Below are 18,149 nucleotides of genomic sequence, written 5' to 3' on the forward strand. Positions count from 1 at the left end.
CCCCCCCCCCCCCCCCCCCCCCCCCCCCCCCAAAAAAAAAAAAAAAAAAGTTGTGTAATGCTACAAATTACCCTCCTCTGACACTGAAGTGAAGAAAATATGTAAGTTCAGCGACTCCAACCAGAAAAGGCTTGATATAAACAAGTTACCTGCTCCAAGAAAGCTACAAACTCCTTTCCATTTAGCGATTTACCCTGCACAATCTTTGGACGAATAATGCTAGCAACAAGTTCTTTTAACTGCTCCCTCTTCTTAACATATATAGGATCGAGCTCACCATCCTTCATGTCACAAAGCTTTGTTCGCTGGAGATGAGGCTGCAGTTCAAATTCAGCACAATTAGATCAGCCAAGGTCGAGATATTAACTAAAAGCATCTGTGTATGCAGCTGAATCTAAAGCACATTAATGTCACAGGCTGTCAAAACTAGAATACCCCCCCTCCAAAAAAAATTAAATCCAGATGTAAGCAACAACTTTGTGCAGTAAGTTTTGCCATCATAAAATGGATCCTAAGGCATCCTGCTCAGACAATGGGCAGGCCAGTAACTCCCCCATCACTGCTAATACACACTCACCAACCAGAGGAGGAGCAGCAGAAAAAGGAGGGGCTTTGCCCAATGTGTGTCCAGCAGAAAAATGAGGCTGTCAGTTCAAATCCCGTAAGTATGAATGCTTTAGACAGATTTAAGAGCCATTGAAATTAATAAGTGGTTAGTCAAATCCAAGGAACATAGCAATGGAAAGTGATATGTGTGGGGTAGGGCTTGAAGAAATTAATGGAAAAGGCAAGAAGCACAAGACAAACACCTACTTGTGGCAAGCTAAAGGCCGTGCTGTTATCACCCATAATAGCCAACGAGTCTCGGATCTGATTAACCTGATAAATAGAAAGCACGGACTTGTCTCAGAATCATAACATTCCATTGACAATAATTGGGACTGAAAGTAAGATCATAAAAGGTAAAATACCTGATCAATATTTTTGTTCCCTGCGTTAGAACAAGGCCATGCAATTCAGAAGTTTGCTTAAACAATGCTATAATTAAACAGTGAATCACACATATCTTCTACACTTATATTGTCAGGAGAGAAGACTAACCATCACTGTTAGGAACATGTTGGAGGGCTTCGTTCACCATTTGTTGCACAGACTTCCCCTCTGAGTAAAGTAAAAAATAACATGAGTTCCCCCTAAATGCATGGTATGAAGCAGATAGAACATAATAAGCAATATAGGTAACCTGCCTAGAACATCTACGGTATCAGACTCATCCATCTACTCTATACGACTATACCATTATCTTGGGGATCTTGAATAAGGGTCTGGTGGGGCACAAGTAAAAGCTAACAAGAAAAATACAAAACCTAAAAAGGATAACGCTTTGGCATAATAACTGAAACAGCATTCAGTGAAATTAGCTCACTAGAACACCTAGTTCAATTGCTATATGACTAGTTACAATGTTATAGAATGAACCGGGCAGCTATCATAATCCTAGTACAACAAAAAACTTTAGAGACAGGCATTTATGAGCTTACGTAGAAAATCACGCTGAATAAGCCATAGAAGTTTTGCAGGTTCAAATGCAACATCTTGGCCCTGTGAAAAAGTGGAAATTCAAATACAAGTCAGCACCAAGGATTTACTAAATAGATACCATACAAGAGGAATAAACCACAGCAGCTTATATATTACCTTCACTCTATTTTCCGTATTTTTCAGGCCACCAACAAATCAAGTCAGTATTAGTAGCTTATGGGGTGTAAAAAAGAGAGATACAAAAATACCATCACAATTCACAGAATTTATTGATGATATGATCCAATAAGTTGAACTCAAAAGACAGAACTGCAGACCTTCCATAAAATTCTTCAGCAAGCTCAACAGCAAATGACAGGCGAGATATGTCAGCTTCTCGGATCTGAGAGCAGGAGAAGATAAATATGAAAGTATTGCCAGAGGAACCAATTAAAACGAGGCAAGCTTAAGGAAAAATGGGCAATAGCCTAATTTAGAAACTAAAACCTCGGACAGGGCACTGAATGCTAAATAATCAGATCTGATTATACAGCCACCTGTAAAACAAGGTCTAGAGTCCCATGTTTCCTTCCTATAGTTGGTAGGTTTAGTTTTGACAAAAGCAAGTTGACATTCTCATATTTGACCAGCTCTCCTTGTTGAGTTTCAATAAAGACTAGCTAGGCATCCAAGTATCCTTGTGCAAACTTGTTGAAGAAATGAAAGATGCCACTATAAAGTTTAGTCCAAATTTGGGCTAGTTAAGAGGGTAATGGAACTAAAGAAATGTGGGAAATGGCGGCCCAGGACCATAGGAATAATTTATTCATTAATGAAGATGCTTCAATTTGCTGCATTCTTACTTGAAGATTGAAACAGACTGCTATATTCATGTAAAAACAACAAAACATCCTGTGAAAATAACTGTTCAAATTGATTGGCATTTTGGGAAACCTGAAAGAGAATGCGAATGTCTTCATGATAGGATTGATTGTCCTAATTGATGAACAGAGGTAATTTATATCTTAAGCCTAGTCACATCTCACCAGTAGTGATTGTGTTAAGTCAATCATCCTGCATGACACGCACATATATACACACTTCCATAACCATAACATGATTGAAGTAGCCAATGCCTTGGCCAATTTACTCAGATACATACTTCTCTAACATCATTTAGATTACTTGTTTCATTACAATCCACTCTTTCACACATTTAAGAAAACACATAATGTATGCCCATTAATTTTTCATATTAACAGTGTGAAGTTTCAACATTAAAGAACCACATTTCCCTCAAAATGTAGGATAAAGATTGCCAAGAATATGACCATCCTTAATCTATCTGTCTTTGACAAAAAATTTCTTCCTCAAAGGGAGACACATATCCACCATAAAACCAGAGCTACACGGCCATAGAAAGTTCTAACTTATCCTACGCATCTAACAAAGGAAACTTTCCTGCAGCGACACCTCAAGATTCATTCATATTTAGTCAAACCAGAATTCACATGTATTGAAAACTAGAAGTTAAGAGACCAAATACTAACCGTCTCAGGCAGATTATAAATAATCACAGAGCTCAAAACAGTAGCCAAAGCAAAAATCCTGAAAAAGCAAATGTCAAAAAGGAAACATATACATAAAACTTCAATCTCCAAAATGCAATTTCAAGATTACATAATGAGTTGGAATTTACCGATCATCATAAACATTTGACTTCCCAATACTTTCAAATCCCTCTGTATCAAGGTAAAACACAGAAGTTTTTACTCCATTGATGTCCAATTCAAGCGGGGTTCCCCAAACCCAAATCCCTGCAAGATATAAGAGACACGTTATGGATGACATTTAAACAAAGAGTTGTGCTTTTTTTCATTCTCAAACTCACATTACCTTTGGTCTTTGTGTCACGCATATGTCCAACACCAAAACCTGAGGATGAAAATGTTACTTCGACCAATTTAAAATGATTTCATAAAGTAAGTCACATTAAAAAAATAAAATGCTGAAGAATAGACTAATTAAGGTTAAAACAGCACCTTCATAACAAGAAAGGGAAAGAAGCTGATTGAGCAGAAAAGATTTTCCAGAGCGATATGGACCAATTACCTGATTGTACAACCATAAAAGAAACTGTAAAAATGGGGTATATAAAAAAAAACAGAGAGAGAGAGAGAATTTTCTTGATATCGCTATGCAGATTAGATGTATATCAACTTGTAAGTGTACAATTAGCTGCAGGGATTGAACAATTGCAGCCATGCTAAGTGAGCACTTGCTGTATTTAAAGCATAAAAATTCATTCTATAAACCATTGCATAACAGTAACACTTTGTAAGATTATTGAAAAACAGAGAAGTTTAGGTGATAAAAAAAAATGCTGGGCATACAGAAACAGCAGCAATTGGGTTTGTTATTCGTTTGATGGCCTCCAAGCCTTCACTTGAAAGACGAAGTTTTGTATGGCCAGGATCAGGTTCAATGATAGGAAACCTGTGTATGCAAAAACAGCAATAAGCGATTGATGTGATGAAAAATATTGTTAGGTTATTCAACATGCGAACAAAAAAAAGTAATCAAAGTGATGCAGGGTAAATGTGAAACAAAGGACACTACCAACAAAAGAACAAACTTGACAGAATGAGGACAGCCTGATTACTATAACACACAAGACCGAGATTAATTGGCGAGGATAAAGAGAACTTGTAAACTGTATAAAGAGTTACAAAGCAAAACATCCATTTCCTGTGTCTGAATCAATTTAAGTAATTGCTTCAAAAACTGTTTTTGTGTTGATCTAAACTTTACTCAAAACACGGCAGCTGCACTTCCTATGAAAACCACATAACTGGAAATAATATTTGCAACGCCATTGGCTACATTTGACAGTCTTCAATTTCTGGAATACTTGCCCTTCGGCAAGCATAACACACTATTTTCAACAGGATCAGGCCAGTTTCTATCTTAACTATGAACTAGGCAGCCTTTCATACGTATCCCCAATTTTGTCTTGTTTCATAGCTCAACTTAAAGCTGCCGGCATCAAATATCTTACACTAGGAAATCTCCAAACCTAAAGGGCATATTTTCTAGCCAACATAAACAAGTGATCAAACATGTTTAGCTCATCACACTCATCACTCATTACATGATGATAGTTTAATTCCAGACGCATTAACATGTCACCCCAGATAGATAAAATGCTGAAAAAGCATGCGCAAAGCTCCAAAAGACACAAACTTTAGAGTGTATAAAGCTAAGTGAGCATAGGCAGGAACCGCCGACACGTGATATATTTACAAGCAGGGATTATTTCCATGCATCACAAAGTTATAACTTTCCAGAACAATAACGCACGAGAATTTTCGGGAGCACCGAGCTAGTTAACTGCAAATCTAATAGATAGATGAAGATTAACAACAAAATGGGCAGCTGTAACATCATGAAAAGACTTACGCTTGGTTAAAATTGTCAATTGAGAGAGACCCAGATGCGAGAATGCAAAGAAGAAGCCAAAAAATCAAAATCCAACAAGAAATCTTCATAATTTAAAATAGCTGGAGATCGTCGTTGCTTTATTTTCCAAATGCAGCAGCAAAGTCAAAGGACCTGTTTGTTTATATGTTAAGCTTAAAAACTGCAAAAAGAAAGGAGGCTGTGCGAGAGAAGACAAAGGGTATTTTTTCAAGGAAGGAATTGGATCTCGAGAGAGAGGCCATGGAGATTGGTGTACGTTACGAATCGTGGAAACATATGGAGGTAGATTTCGCATCTACAAAGGAGAAGTGCAGGGAAATTGTTTTGCGGTGAAAAGCAGCGGATTCGTGCCCTTGGTGAGAAGCAATTTTTTTTGTCTGGGTGGTAAATACTGTAATATTTTAAAGGGGTAAAAGTCCTCGTAGTTTTTACTGTTAAATATCGGAAAAAATAAAATAAATAGAAATAGTTTCCACGCATAATCTCCAGTGCAATTAATATTTAAGCAAAATTAAAAATTTAATTTTGAATTAAAACTAGATTTTCACTCAAATTGAGTGGAATAAACCAGATACTAAAAAAGCCCTGTATTTTTTATAACTCGATTGGATTGGATTTTAATTTTGTGTTGATTAAATCTGTAATTTTTTATTCAAGGATTAATATTGACAGGTAATTTGGTTCAAGACCATCTCTAGCTTGGCTATTGGTTTAAGGTTGTCCGAGGAATTTGCTCCGAGAACCTTGGTGGGTTTTCTTGCAGCCGTGTAGGAGGGATGGGTGCTTTGGTAAAAGGGAGATGAAAGGATGGAGTGTGTGCGACAAAGTTTGGAAATGCAGTGTAAATAAAAATTTTAAATTTTTTTATATATTTTAAAACGTTTTATATACTTAATTAAAAATAATTTTTAAAAAATAAAAAATACTACTTTAAATCTTTTTCTATTAAAAAAAACTTTAAAAAACAATTATAATTGCATCTCCAAACAGCCCCTACTTGATTTGATGACGTTATCCGTTGATGTCTTAACGTGGACGTCCCTTTTCTGCTCAAGTTCAATCCTTCATCTCGACCAATAAAAGACAGCAGGTAAGAAAGTATGGAAGTGATCTTCTTTTCTAGAATTGATGTGTGATATTTTTATCTGTTAATGCGATGGTATTGCGTGGCAAGCAACTTGGTCCGCATGACGATGCAATAATATGAATACATTGTATTATTGTTGCAGTTGATGTTATTGTTACTGTTTTGTTATTTTATAGTGACCGAGCTTAGTGATATCATTGGGTTAATTTAAGGTTTTTTTTAATTAATATTTTTTAAAAAAATTATTTTTTACTAAGTTTCTGGGAATTAATATTCATGATTTTTTTTAATTTTTTTTATAAGGTTGTATCGATCTTATAAATCAAATTACAAATTTTTTAGATTAGTCCAATTAATTTGAATTTTTTATCCTTTTTAATTAGTATTTTTTTTAATTTCATCATCTAACATATAGTTATTATCAATTAGGTTTCATGATTTACTTTTATTTATTTTTTTTCATGTTATCTTGGTTTCACAACTCGAATTACATGTTTTATTGGCAGACTCAAGTCATTCTTTTACTTGCTGTGAAGTTATTACAATCTTATAAACCGAATTATAGATTTAACATGTTAATTTAATTTATGTTTTTAATTTTTTTAATTTTTTTCTAGCATTAAATTGATTGAGAATTAAATTTCATAATCTATTTTAATTTGTTTTGCATGAAACCTATCATAATTTTATGATGTAAATTATGAATTTGACAAGTCAATTTAGTTTAGACCAAATTGATCCAATTTATTATCATTTCAATCTTTTTTTTTTTTTAAATATTGTCTTGATTTTTTACGAATCAAACCATACTATTACTGGTTATCTATATTGTTTTTGAACTTATTAAGTCTATTTGGTTATATTAGACCAATTTCCACATGGTTTTTCAACTACAACAATATTAGTTATGCCTGAATGTTTCTTTTGTCTATTCAGCAAAGTTTGACCTAGCCAGCAACATGAGAACCAACTCTTCAGTGTATACTAATTAAGGAGAGGAATTCATTTTATCTCCTTGCATGGCACTGTTTACTTGAATAATGATTTTTTTAATACTTTTTTTAAGTATATTTTTTCCAATTTATCCTTTAATGAGCTTTTTTATTCCCATCTCATGACCAAAATCATGAGTTTAATAAGTTAATTTAGGGTTTTTTTATTATTTTTTAGTTGATTATTCTCCCATGTGCTGTTGCTTTGAAATTTAACTTTATATTTTTTTTGGTTCGCTTATATAAGTTTATTTTGATTTCATTACCTAGATCATAAAGTCATAAAAATTTATCCAAATTAATTTTGGTATTTTTTGTGTGTTTTATTCAATTTATTTTTTTAATTTATTATTCAATATTAGATTTATTGAGAATTAAATTTTATAATTTTTTATTTGATTTTCACAAGGTTATAATAGTCTCGTGATCTGGATTATGAATTTAACAAATTAACCAAAATTAATTGAGTCAATCCAATATATTTGTGTCTTAATATGTTTTTTTTAAAAAAAAAATTCACCTTTAAAATCTTTATATTTGAGTTATGTTTTAAAATGTTGCTTGGATTGTTTTAAACTCTCCAGGTTAACCAAGTTAATACATGTAATTTAATTTTTTTCTATTAAAAAATAAACTAGCTATACCTAAATATTTATTTTTTCATTGAAAAAATTGAATTTGATACAATGATCTATTTAATTAGTCAATTAAAACCAGCAAACAAATTGAAAATTTCATTGTTCATATATTAGCCATCACAATTACCTTCATCCTTCTGAATTTTGTTTCCTTGATTTTATGCATTAATATTTGTTTCTATTTCCATTCACTCGCACATTTAATGTGTTATTGAGAAATCAATGTTATTTTTCAGATCTATTTAGTAAAATATAATTTAAAAATTATTTTCAAGATAATTAAAAAAATAAATATCAAAATTGATATCAATATCAAAAAAAAAAATTGTCTTTACAAAAGAACAAAGGAACAAAATCAAATTGGTTACTAAATTTTGGAATTGTACATGCTTGATCCTTGTTATTTTCTTTTTTATCTTTGTATTTCACTTCAAAACTTTATTTTTATGACATTTACATTGAAGAAAGATGAAGAAACTAATTGAACAAGCAAAACTTAATTCTAGCAAATAAAATAATTAAACTTGGTGCCGATTATTTCTTTTTAAAGAGGTGATTTAATGAAGATAATTTTATTATTTAATTACTCATGCAAAAAAAAAAGAGTAGAAAAATCGTGATAAAGAAAGATAAAGAAAGTAACATGTTAATTTGTTTTTAATCTAGTTTAATTTTGAGTTTATCAAGTGACTAGTTTTTTGCCTCAAATTGTTTTTGTCGAGGTTTATGTCTTTAATCGGTACCCTCGTTCTTATTTTTTAAATTATATGGTTTAACCTTTTTTAATATTAATTCTCATTTCTTTTTTAATTAATACATCCTTAATTTTTTTTTAAATGAGTGTTAATTCATCTTTTAGATTGCTTATGTAATTTTAAACTAATTCAAATAAATTATTTTAATTTATCTTTTGTTCCCTAAAATTTTCAGTAGATAAGTTGAATATGCATGGTTCACTTATAGGAAAAGAAAATCACATTTGTAGAAGTAACCTCAAATATAAATATAAAATAAAAACAGCTGTTGAGCTAAAACATTTACATATGTATTTATATCTTATTTTTTACAAAGAACATCAACTTTTTACCTTAATTTTTAATCATCATTATGACTTTTATTCAATCTATCAGTTTTTATATTTTTCTAATCTATTTTATAAATAAAATCGTTTCTATTAGGCATTGAATGGAATCCTGATTCGATTAATAGTAGATAAATAAAAAATCGAATAATTTATTCAAGAATTACGAGCGCAGACTTTTTGTTCATACATTAATAGCGTTTTGATCAATAGTTTGGAAAAATTATGTACATTATACCATGAAAGATTTCACTCTACCAAGTCAATTTGGTGATCCGAATTTTTTTTTAACTGAAGGTTTTATTTTCCAAGAAATTAAAACAATTATTTTCATTCTTAACGGGTTTGGATTTAATAAAAATGATGGGCTATAATTTATTGAAAGAAAATGTTGTTTAAACAACTTAATGAATTGTATTTATAATATTAAAATATCTGTAATTTATATTTTTAGTTATTTTTCTAGAAAGTTACATTAAATCCTTAAAAAACTATAATTTCTCAAAAATAAAACATGAATAATTCAACTCTAAAATCAAACATCTAATCGAGTTTTCAAACACATACGTACAATTGAGTCTTCACCCTTTAGTTTTAATATATTTGATCTACATTTTAACCTGTATATCCGGGCAACACTTTAAACTGGATGAAAATATATATACCCCTTTCAAACTTTAATTCTTTATATTTTGATACTTGAAGTTTTAAATTCTTTTCACTTCCATCCTAACTCTTTTAATACCTATATTCTAACCTTTAAATTCAAATTTTCTTATATCGGCATGAGTGTACGTGTAATATGTTTGGTAAACGGTTCACAATTCAATACAGAATTCAAGAGGATCTCCTTTATCAATGTATTATATTGTCTCTGTAAAATGTATATATTTGAAAAAGAGGTTCTGATATAATGTCAGCGCAGTATCATGGAGGATACATCGTTAGCTTGTTGGCATAGCGAAAGAAAAACTATTTTCTTAAATGCATGGAACTGTTAAGATATCGTATATGAAGGATATAGTTTCAGCCGACACTCGAGCTAGCCAGAGACATCTCTAATCGTGGTGGTGGTTCTTGGAACAAAGTCTAAATCCACTGTTAATTAAATCAGTTGGCATACAGCTAACTGGAAGTAATTTCTGAGAAGAAAGAATGCGATCAGCTTCGAGAAAAAAATCACAAATCAACAACGCAGTGGCTGAGAGTTGACAGGCTACTAGTAGATATATTGTGCCTGTGTGACCCCATTTACACAGTGCTTTTTGGAACCCATTTATATATGGCGTGACTCCAACCTCGGCAGCATGCATGTCTGGGAAACCACATTAAGAAAAATTTCCAGTTTCCACTGCTCTCAATACAACATGTTTAGAATCGCCATATATAGCTTCAAACGATCTTCCAAAGTTCATCGTCAACCAATTTAGTCTTTTCTCCGATTTCATTGCGCCACATCTCTGCTTAACCTTAATTGCACTACTGCTCTCAAGGATCTTCCAGTCAGAACCTTCTCGCAAGGTTTTCTTATTAAACTTTGCATGTTAGAAGCCTCCAGCCAGACAAATGTGGAGTAAAGAACTTGTAATCGAAAGAGCTAGGCAAACGTGCACCAACTTGCCAGAGGAAACTATGGTGTTCATGGAAAAATTATCAGAGAAATCAGGGCTGGGCCCGTCCACCTACTTGCCAGAGGCATTTAGAAGGGACCCTCCACACGATTGCCTGGAAGAAGCTAGGAAAGAGAGCGAGATGGTGATATTTGGTGCCGTTGAGGATTTATTGGCAAAGACTGGAGTGAAGGGTGAGGATACAGGGATAGCTGTGTTTTAGAGTGGTGCCATCTCTTTCTGCCATGATAGTTAACAGGTATAAGCTAGGAGATAAGGTGGCGAGCTATAATATTAGCGGGATGGGTGCAGTACAAGAATTAAGTTATAATTTATGTTATTTTTTAATATATATTTTAATTAAAAATTCTCTAAGCTTAGAATTTAAATGGATTTACATTAACTCGTGATTTTATGGTCATTAAAACTTTAATGATATATTAAAAAAAAAATAATTTAATAATTTAAATAATTAAATAAAATTCTAAAATATAATATATATGATTCTAACATATACGTACCAGACAGTTGCTGCAGGTTTCTTAATTCTCTGCTCCATACGTCTTTTACTGATGGCCTTCTTTCTAATGCTGGCTTTGGTTGATATCTGTTCAAAACACTGCACTAACGTTAGCACTGGCTTGTGTCCAAAAGAAGTTTTTTTTTTTTAAATAAAAGAACATGTAGCCCTGAAATTAGATCAAAGACTTGGGAGAATGATCAGCCTAAAAAAACTACAGAAAGAAAATTGCCATTTTCCATGTTCCTTCTTTCTTTTCTCTTCCTTTTTCTTATCTATGAACAGTATTTTATTGTTTTTATCTGTATTTCAGTTGATTGAAAAAAAATTTACAGTAGTTTTTGATCTTTGACTCCAAAATAAAGTTGCTAACAGTTGTTTTGTCTGGACCAGTAGGTCATGGACGGATCCAAGAGGGCCCCGCGAGAAGTTGAGGATATAAATTTGTTTCAGTTCATCAGGCCATAATTGACTGGGAATCTCTGGATCTGTCCTTGAGGATCCTGGGCAATAGTGCTGTACTTTTTTGAGGCGAATCCTGTGTGTTGTTTTAATTAGACGACAATCCAATTAAGGAAAAAAAGAAGGACATCTCTTTTATTGTAATTTTCCTTGGATTAATTCCAATCTATTTTTATAAAACTTTAATGTTTTTAATTTTAAATTATTTTTTATTTTTTGAATTTTTTTGATTTTTTTAATATTAAAAATAAAAAAATATTTTAATATATTTTTAAATAAAAAATACTTTAAAAAATATCTTCTACAATTTCGAAAGACCGTTTAAGTGATGCGTGGTGCCCGATCACCACTCAAGTGATTCGCTTGTTGGGAATATGTAATACAGGGTTAGGTACACAGAACTTCCTACGCTCTGGTGGTAAGCACAGAGAACATCACCGGAAACCGCTGCCTGGGTGAGGATCGTTCTATGATCTTTGATCAACTGCTTTTTCCGTGTTGGTGGGGCAGCCATTCTCCTCTCCAACAAGCCATCGGATAGCCATGTTACCAAGCATCAACTAATCCACGCCGTCCGTCCCAACACAGCTGCTTCTGATTCGTCCTACAACTGCTTTACACGCTTGGAGGACTCGCAAGGACTCTTAGGTATCACAACCACCAAAGATCTCATTCAAGAAGCAATCAAGACCATCGAAACCAACTTGACCACACTAGGCCACTTAGTGCTTCCCATATCAGAAAAGATCCAGTTCATCGCAAATTACATTGCTAGGCATTTCCGCGCACGGGGCAAAGGCCAAACCGTACGTCCCTAATGTCATGAAGGCCATTGACCACTTCATCACTCACGTCGGTGGCAAACATGTGCTCGATGAAGTGGAGAAAAACCAGAAGTAAAACTGATATGGAAGCTTCAAGAATGACTTTGTACTGGTTTGATAATGCTGCTTCTAGTTCAGTGTGGTCTGGGCTGGCATATGCCAAGGCCAAGGGCAGGATCAAGAAAGGTGGTCGCGTGTGGCAGATTTCATTTGGGTCTGGGTTTATGTGTAACAGTTTGATCATGAAAGCAACGAGGGCTGTTGATCGTGACGAAAAGAATCCTTGGAGTGGTGAGATCGATGAGTTTCCTGTGGACCTGAAGAGCACCGAGGGAGGCATTCCATATGAATTTAAGCCGTCCAAAAAGATATGATTATGATGATCGTAGACCGTATGAAATCCCAGTTAAGTGCTCTCCTTTGCTGCTTTGCGTGTGTCATAGGATAGCCGCTGTTGTGTTTTATATTTTAAAATAATATTTTTTATTTTTTAAAATTTATTTTTGATATTAGTAGGTTAAAATAATCTAAAATAAAAAAAAAATAAAAAAAAAATAAATTTTTTTAAAACCATTACACAAAAAAAAAAACACCCGCAAAATAATAAAAAACTTGGTCTGCCTCGAAGATGTTAGACATTGGAGTTCGAAATGGTCATGGTTATTTTCTAAGCTTTTGCTTGAGGATTTTAATTAAAATCAACTTACATTTAAGCCGTGGTATCATCTATCTTTATGATTATCACGAATTTATTCATTATACGCAAAGGAGGCACCATACAAAGCTCATTCTCTTTCGAGGCCGATGGAATATGCTGGACCTCTCAATTTTACAAGCTTAGATCTCAGAAAGAACTGCTCTCTTGCCAACATTCTTACCTGCCTTAAGTATGCATCAAAACTTACCGCTCCGTACTCGACTGCCTTGTCCAACGCATACATTGAATCCTCTATGGCACTATCCGCGGCCAAGAATTCTATCAACAATTTTGAATCTTCATCGCCAGCTTCAAATGCATCATCATCATCCATTTCACCCTCTAACTTTGTCACTAGTGATTTTGCATCATTAACTCGTAACCAGTTCACTAGGACATCAGCTTGGCTCATCAAATTCATGACTCTATGTTTCAAGTTCATTCTTTCATGTTCAAGTCCCATAATCATACTCGTGATGATATCATCTCTTTTCACCATTTCGGATTGCAAATTAGATAAATCCTCCATTTCCTCTTCAGTTTGGGCCAGCAAGACAGTTGTGTCATAGTGAAGCATTCCTGAAAGCCGATCGAGAGCCTCCATCTTAGAGACAAGAGAGGGATGGGTAAAACTAGCTGCCGGCGAGTAAACAAAAGGATGGTCATGAGAGAAAATCTTGACAAGGTTGTGCACGAGTTCAGTGAGGTGGCATCTGGGGAATACCCAAGTTTGCAGGTAAGGAGAAGAGGTCGCACCAGAAGAGTGAACAAAGGGGTGGTCTTGATGAATTGGAGACGTAGAATCTGATAAAACATAGACCATAGGAGGCATACAAGGATAGTTTTCATGGATCCAGATTGCGAGAGGTATAGAAGGAGTATGATTGGCGACATGGAGATGGCCAGTGGCATATAGAAGGTTCACAGTCGTGCCGTCATCGTGAAAGAAAGTATCGGCTGAGAGGGTGAAAGTGGGGTAATCTTGGATTAAAGAAAGGAGGTGTTTTCTGATAAACCATTTTTGTTTAGAGTCTGTATAGGATAATGCGAAGCGGCTCGTGCAAGAAAGTGCGGTGTCGATGAATTTGATCAAGGATGAGGGTGGCATCAGGGGAGAGATGGAGAGCTTAACTCACAAGAAGAGTTCTAGCCTGTCTAGCATGCTTCTGATCTCGTTATTCTCCATATAAAAAGACAAAGATTTAAGTCAATCCTGGGAAAGTTCCTAGCAAGTTTTTAGCTGTTTTGAAGTTGAATCTTGGGTAGATGAGGATGCTTTCCATTGTATCTCTCTCCCATCAATATAATATTCCATGTATCTGACACGGCAACTGCTTCTTCGATATTTAAAGACAAGACATAACTTGTTCTTATCCAGCTTTTAATGTGATTGCAGCTTTGACCGTATTTAAAAATATAGTTATTATTGTTTTTTTAAAATATGTTTATTTTAAAATATATTAAAATAATATTTTTTATTTTAAAAAATTATTTTTGATATTAATCTATTAAAATATTTTTAAAACATTAAAAATTATTAATTCAAAATAAAAAATAAAAAACATTTAAAATATTTTTAAACTTAAAAATATACAAGATGTTTCCTTCAAGCCGACTGTGATGTTCACTGGAAAGATTCATATCGCTTAATTAATAATTAACAGTATTTGATTAATTATTTTTTAGATTAATTTTTTTTAAAAATAACATAAAACACAAAAAACTTCTTAAAAAAAAATCGTATAATTTATCTTTCCTGTTTTATCCATTAAACAAGCCTAAAAAATAATTAATAGTATGCTATTAAATAATTAATAGTATACTATTAATTACTCCTAAAGCATTATAAAATTAATCGATTTTCACTACAGACAGAATTAGTAACATTCAACGAGTATAGAGATAACATTATGAATGGTGTTAGCTTAAATCTGCTACATGTCTGGTTTTTAATAAATACGGTTTCATAATCGAGTTGTCTGAATTTTTAACTCCTGACCGATACTAAACAGGGGCGTCATCACTTACCTAAGTACAGAAAAAAACTAACTAACAACTTGCATTGCTCTGAGATCACAGAATCACAGGGAAAATGACCGGGCCAAATGTTATCGTGAACGTTACTTCATACGACACGTACACGAGAAATTTCCTATATACTTCTTGCATCACCTACCCCCGACAAATTTAGTCCCTGTTTAGATCCTGTATATTTTGATTATTTTTTTAGATTTTTAAATTATTTTAATGTTTTGATATTAAAATAAATTTTAAAAAATAAAAATATTGTTTTCATATATTTTTAAATAAAAATAAAATTAAAAATAATTTCAGCCATGCTATTAGATATATTCTTACCTTACTCTATTTCTGGGTCAACCCGTTAATGCCATTTAAGTTTTGTGGGGACCCATGGTCTCTTAAAATAGACGACTACGGATGAATCAATGGGTATTGATAGCTAATATAAAACGACTATGGATAGACTATGCGAAGTATTATCCTGCAAGGATGGATCAGGTTCTCTCTCTCTCTCTCTCTCTCTCTCGTTTTACTGATATATTTACCGCATCCCGTTTTGAACATAGCAAGATAAACGAAACTCTAAAACGGTTGGTGAATTTATTGTAAGAATAGATATATAGTTTATTATAAATTGTTACAGTGAATTATCTTTATACTTCTTGGTATAAGAGTTGAAAGGCTGGGATATAAAGGTATTTTAATCTTTTGACATTGATTTATTATTGGTTATTGAAAAATTAAACATGAATATTATTATCTTTTTATATTATTTATATAGTACTTTTTTATATTCAAGTTCATTAAAATTTAAACCTTGATTAAGAGTTTTTTTAATCACTTCAAAATAAATAAAATATTTATTTGTTTTTAGACAAAATAAAATAATTTATATATATATACGGGAGTGTTTTAGTACTTTCATATTGGTTTATTTGTTATTTCTAGAATTATGAGTACTTTTTTATAATTTAATATTTATTTTTAATATAAAAATTTGAAAAGCTGCTGGTGAGTATTTTTCACTCGCTGGTGTGTTTGTGGCGTTAGTGTTCTTTTAATGGGGCGTGCGACACTGTTGTTCGTCTAAAAATGATCTTTTATCGTGTCAATAGACATGTCGTCATGTCCCCTTCCTCCCAGTGTAAAGCGTGTCGATGATGGTTTAGTAGTTTGTCGTCGGTGGTTGTTTTTTCTACTGTTCTCTTTCTTTCGGCTAAAGTATATTTTTGTCCTTTTTTCCTTTTCTTTTTCAATTACATTCTTTATGTTTTGATTGTTTATTCCTGCAAGGTTAATATAATTTGTGAGTTTGTTAAGGTAATTCAAGTTGCCCTAATTTATGGGTTTGGTGAAGTTTCATTTTTTTTAATTAAACTTGTTTTTTTTATAGTTTATTTTTTTATTGTATAGTTACAAAGTAGTTTTAGAGAAAAATTATATTATTAACCTTTATAGAGTAACAACAATTAAAAAACACACAGAAATTGTTGTTCACCCAGCACTGATTGCACTGTGAATTATAATAGTAATTTATAGTATTTTGCTTTATTTTTTCCTTTTCTTTGTTTTTTATATTTTTTATTATTTTTCTAAGAACGATTTTATCTTTTAAAATTGAGATTGTTGAGAATTTAACTTTGTATTTTGCTTCATTTTATTTTGCTTTTATATGAGGTTAGTGTGGTTTATAGATTTATCAAGGTAATCTAAGTTGCCATAGTTTATGAGTATGATTGTTTGTCTTTTTAAAAAAAATTAAACTTGAATTTTTTTTCTTTTGTGCTTAAAAAAAACAGTGGTGGAGAAAAGTTAAGTTATTAAACTTTATAAAATAAAAAAAATCAAAGGATATGAGGAAACTATTGTGCACCCGCTCACATTGCACTTTAAATGATAATATTAATCCATATTATTTTTCTTTCTTTCTTTTTTCTTTTTAAATTTTAGTTATGTATTTTTTTTCAATTTGTTTTTGTTGATTTTATTTTTTAATATCAGGATGGTTGGGAATTTGACTTCATAACTTTTTTTATTTTATTTTACCTTTCTATAAAGTTAACTTGATTTGCGAGTTTGCAGGGTAACCCAATTTACCATGGTTTATGAGTTTGGTGGAGTGTTTTTTTTTTAATAGAACTTGACTTTTCTATTTTTTCCTATACAGTTAAAAAAATAGTTTAAGAGAAAAATTATGTTATTAAACTTTGTAAAATTCATGGTTTTATTCTCATATTTGGTTGATTGACTTGGTTCATGAGTCTAATAAGTTTAATTTTTTTAATTAGTTTATTTTTATCTCATTCTTGAATACTAAGTTAATTGAGAATTCAATTTCATAATTGATTTTGTTTCATCTTTTAGGAGGCTATCGTGATGTAAAAAAAATCTCGACATTGGATTGGTGTTTGATTTCATAATCATCTATTTGTGTTATCATATAGTTAAATAAAAAAATAATTTTGAAACAAAAATTATAATCCCGTTAGAATCGATAATTTAGTTTATAGGTTTGACGTATTAATCCGACTTACCCGATTAATAGGTTTGGTGAGTTTAACCACTAATATGATATGTTTTTTTTCTTTTAAATGTTTTTAATTTATTATGTTTTTTTATTTCATTATCTAACATTGAATTAATTAAAAAATACATTGCATGGTAGATTTTTTTTGCTTTCTATATAGATAATTTTTTCAAATAAGTATCTATTTTTATATTAGTGCTCAATTTTATGAGCATCTATTTTTATCATATAGTTATATAAAAAAATTTATAAAAAAAGTTACTAAACTCAATGGAATCCATGACTCGGTTATAGGAAAACCGAGGTCGATCCAAGTTGTAACTGTGTTAATAATTAAAAAATTATCACTTTATTTTTTTTTAAAAAGTTAAATTATATCTTTATAGATTATCAATGTTGCATCTGGATTTATGAAACTCATCGATTTAAATTAGGCTAGTTTTCACATAATTTAATTGAAAACACGAGTTAGGTAAAGAATTGTTTCAAAGATTTCAAAATTAATTCACTTATATTTAATAATATAGTTTAAAAAATCTAATTGCCTTTAATTTTTTTATATTTTTAAAAAAATAATCTAACTCTCGAAGAAACATGATGCAATATACCAACACTAACTACAGAGTCAACGGGTCTGAGTATAAATTTATTGTGAAGTAAAAAATAAGATATTGATAGAATATCCTTT

At 31.9% G+C, this 18,149-nt stretch overlaps 2 protein-coding genes across 3 annotated transcripts in view; both read right to left on the reverse strand.

Moving 5' to 3' along the window:
* Nucleotides 1-5,319, reverse strand: part of LOC105126788 (guanylate-binding protein 4) — an 8,575-nt gene extending 3,256 nt beyond the window's left edge. The window contains exons 1-13 of one of the 2 annotated variants that reach the window (XM_011027770.1): nucleotides 4,981-5,319; nucleotides 3,915-4,017; nucleotides 3,564-3,633; nucleotides 3,418-3,456; nucleotides 3,221-3,338; nucleotides 3,072-3,129; nucleotides 1,860-1,924; nucleotides 1,699-1,705; nucleotides 1,542-1,602; nucleotides 1,102-1,161; nucleotides 972-991; nucleotides 814-879; nucleotides 150-317 (exon numbers count right to left, since the gene is read on the reverse strand). In XM_011027770.1, coding sequence (XP_011026072.1) covers nucleotides 150-317; nucleotides 814-879; nucleotides 972-991; nucleotides 1,102-1,161; nucleotides 1,542-1,602; nucleotides 1,699-1,705; nucleotides 1,860-1,924; nucleotides 3,072-3,129; nucleotides 3,221-3,338; nucleotides 3,418-3,456; nucleotides 3,564-3,633; nucleotides 3,915-4,017; nucleotides 4,981-5,069 — 924 coding nt within the window. In that variant the 5' untranslated portion in view covers nucleotides 5,070-5,319. The remainder of the gene's footprint in view (nucleotides 1-149; nucleotides 318-813; nucleotides 880-971; nucleotides 992-1,101; nucleotides 1,162-1,541; nucleotides 1,603-1,698; nucleotides 1,706-1,859; nucleotides 1,925-3,071; nucleotides 3,130-3,220; nucleotides 3,339-3,417; nucleotides 3,457-3,563; nucleotides 3,634-3,914; nucleotides 4,018-4,980) is intronic. The other variant, XM_011027771.1, reaches the window with a different exon arrangement.
* Nucleotides 5,320-12,942: 7,623 nt separating this feature from the next.
* LOC105126789 (Ubiquitin-conjugating enzyme/RWD-like protein) lies at nucleotides 12,943-14,162 on the reverse strand. The gene has a single exon (XM_011027772.1). It carries the CDS (start codon nucleotides 14,018-14,020, stop codon nucleotides 13,001-13,003), a length of 1,020 nt encoding a protein of 339 aa, XP_011026074.1. The 5' UTR covers nucleotides 14,021-14,162; the 3' UTR covers nucleotides 12,943-13,000.
* Between the last annotated feature and the right edge of the window lie 3,987 nt (nucleotides 14,163-18,149).

The sequence above is a fragment of the Populus euphratica genome, unplaced genomic scaffold (genome assembly GCF_000495115.2).
Source record: "Populus euphratica unplaced genomic scaffold, PopEup_1.0 scaffold30.1, whole genome shotgun sequence".
Lineage (NCBI taxonomy): Eukaryota > Viridiplantae > Streptophyta > Magnoliopsida > Malpighiales > Salicaceae > Populus > Populus euphratica.

Coding starts and splice junctions, on each gene's coding strand:
- LOC105126789 (XM_011027772.1), bottom strand. CDS start 14,020: ATGCCACCCTCATCCTTGATCAAATTCATCGACACCGCACTTTCTTGC.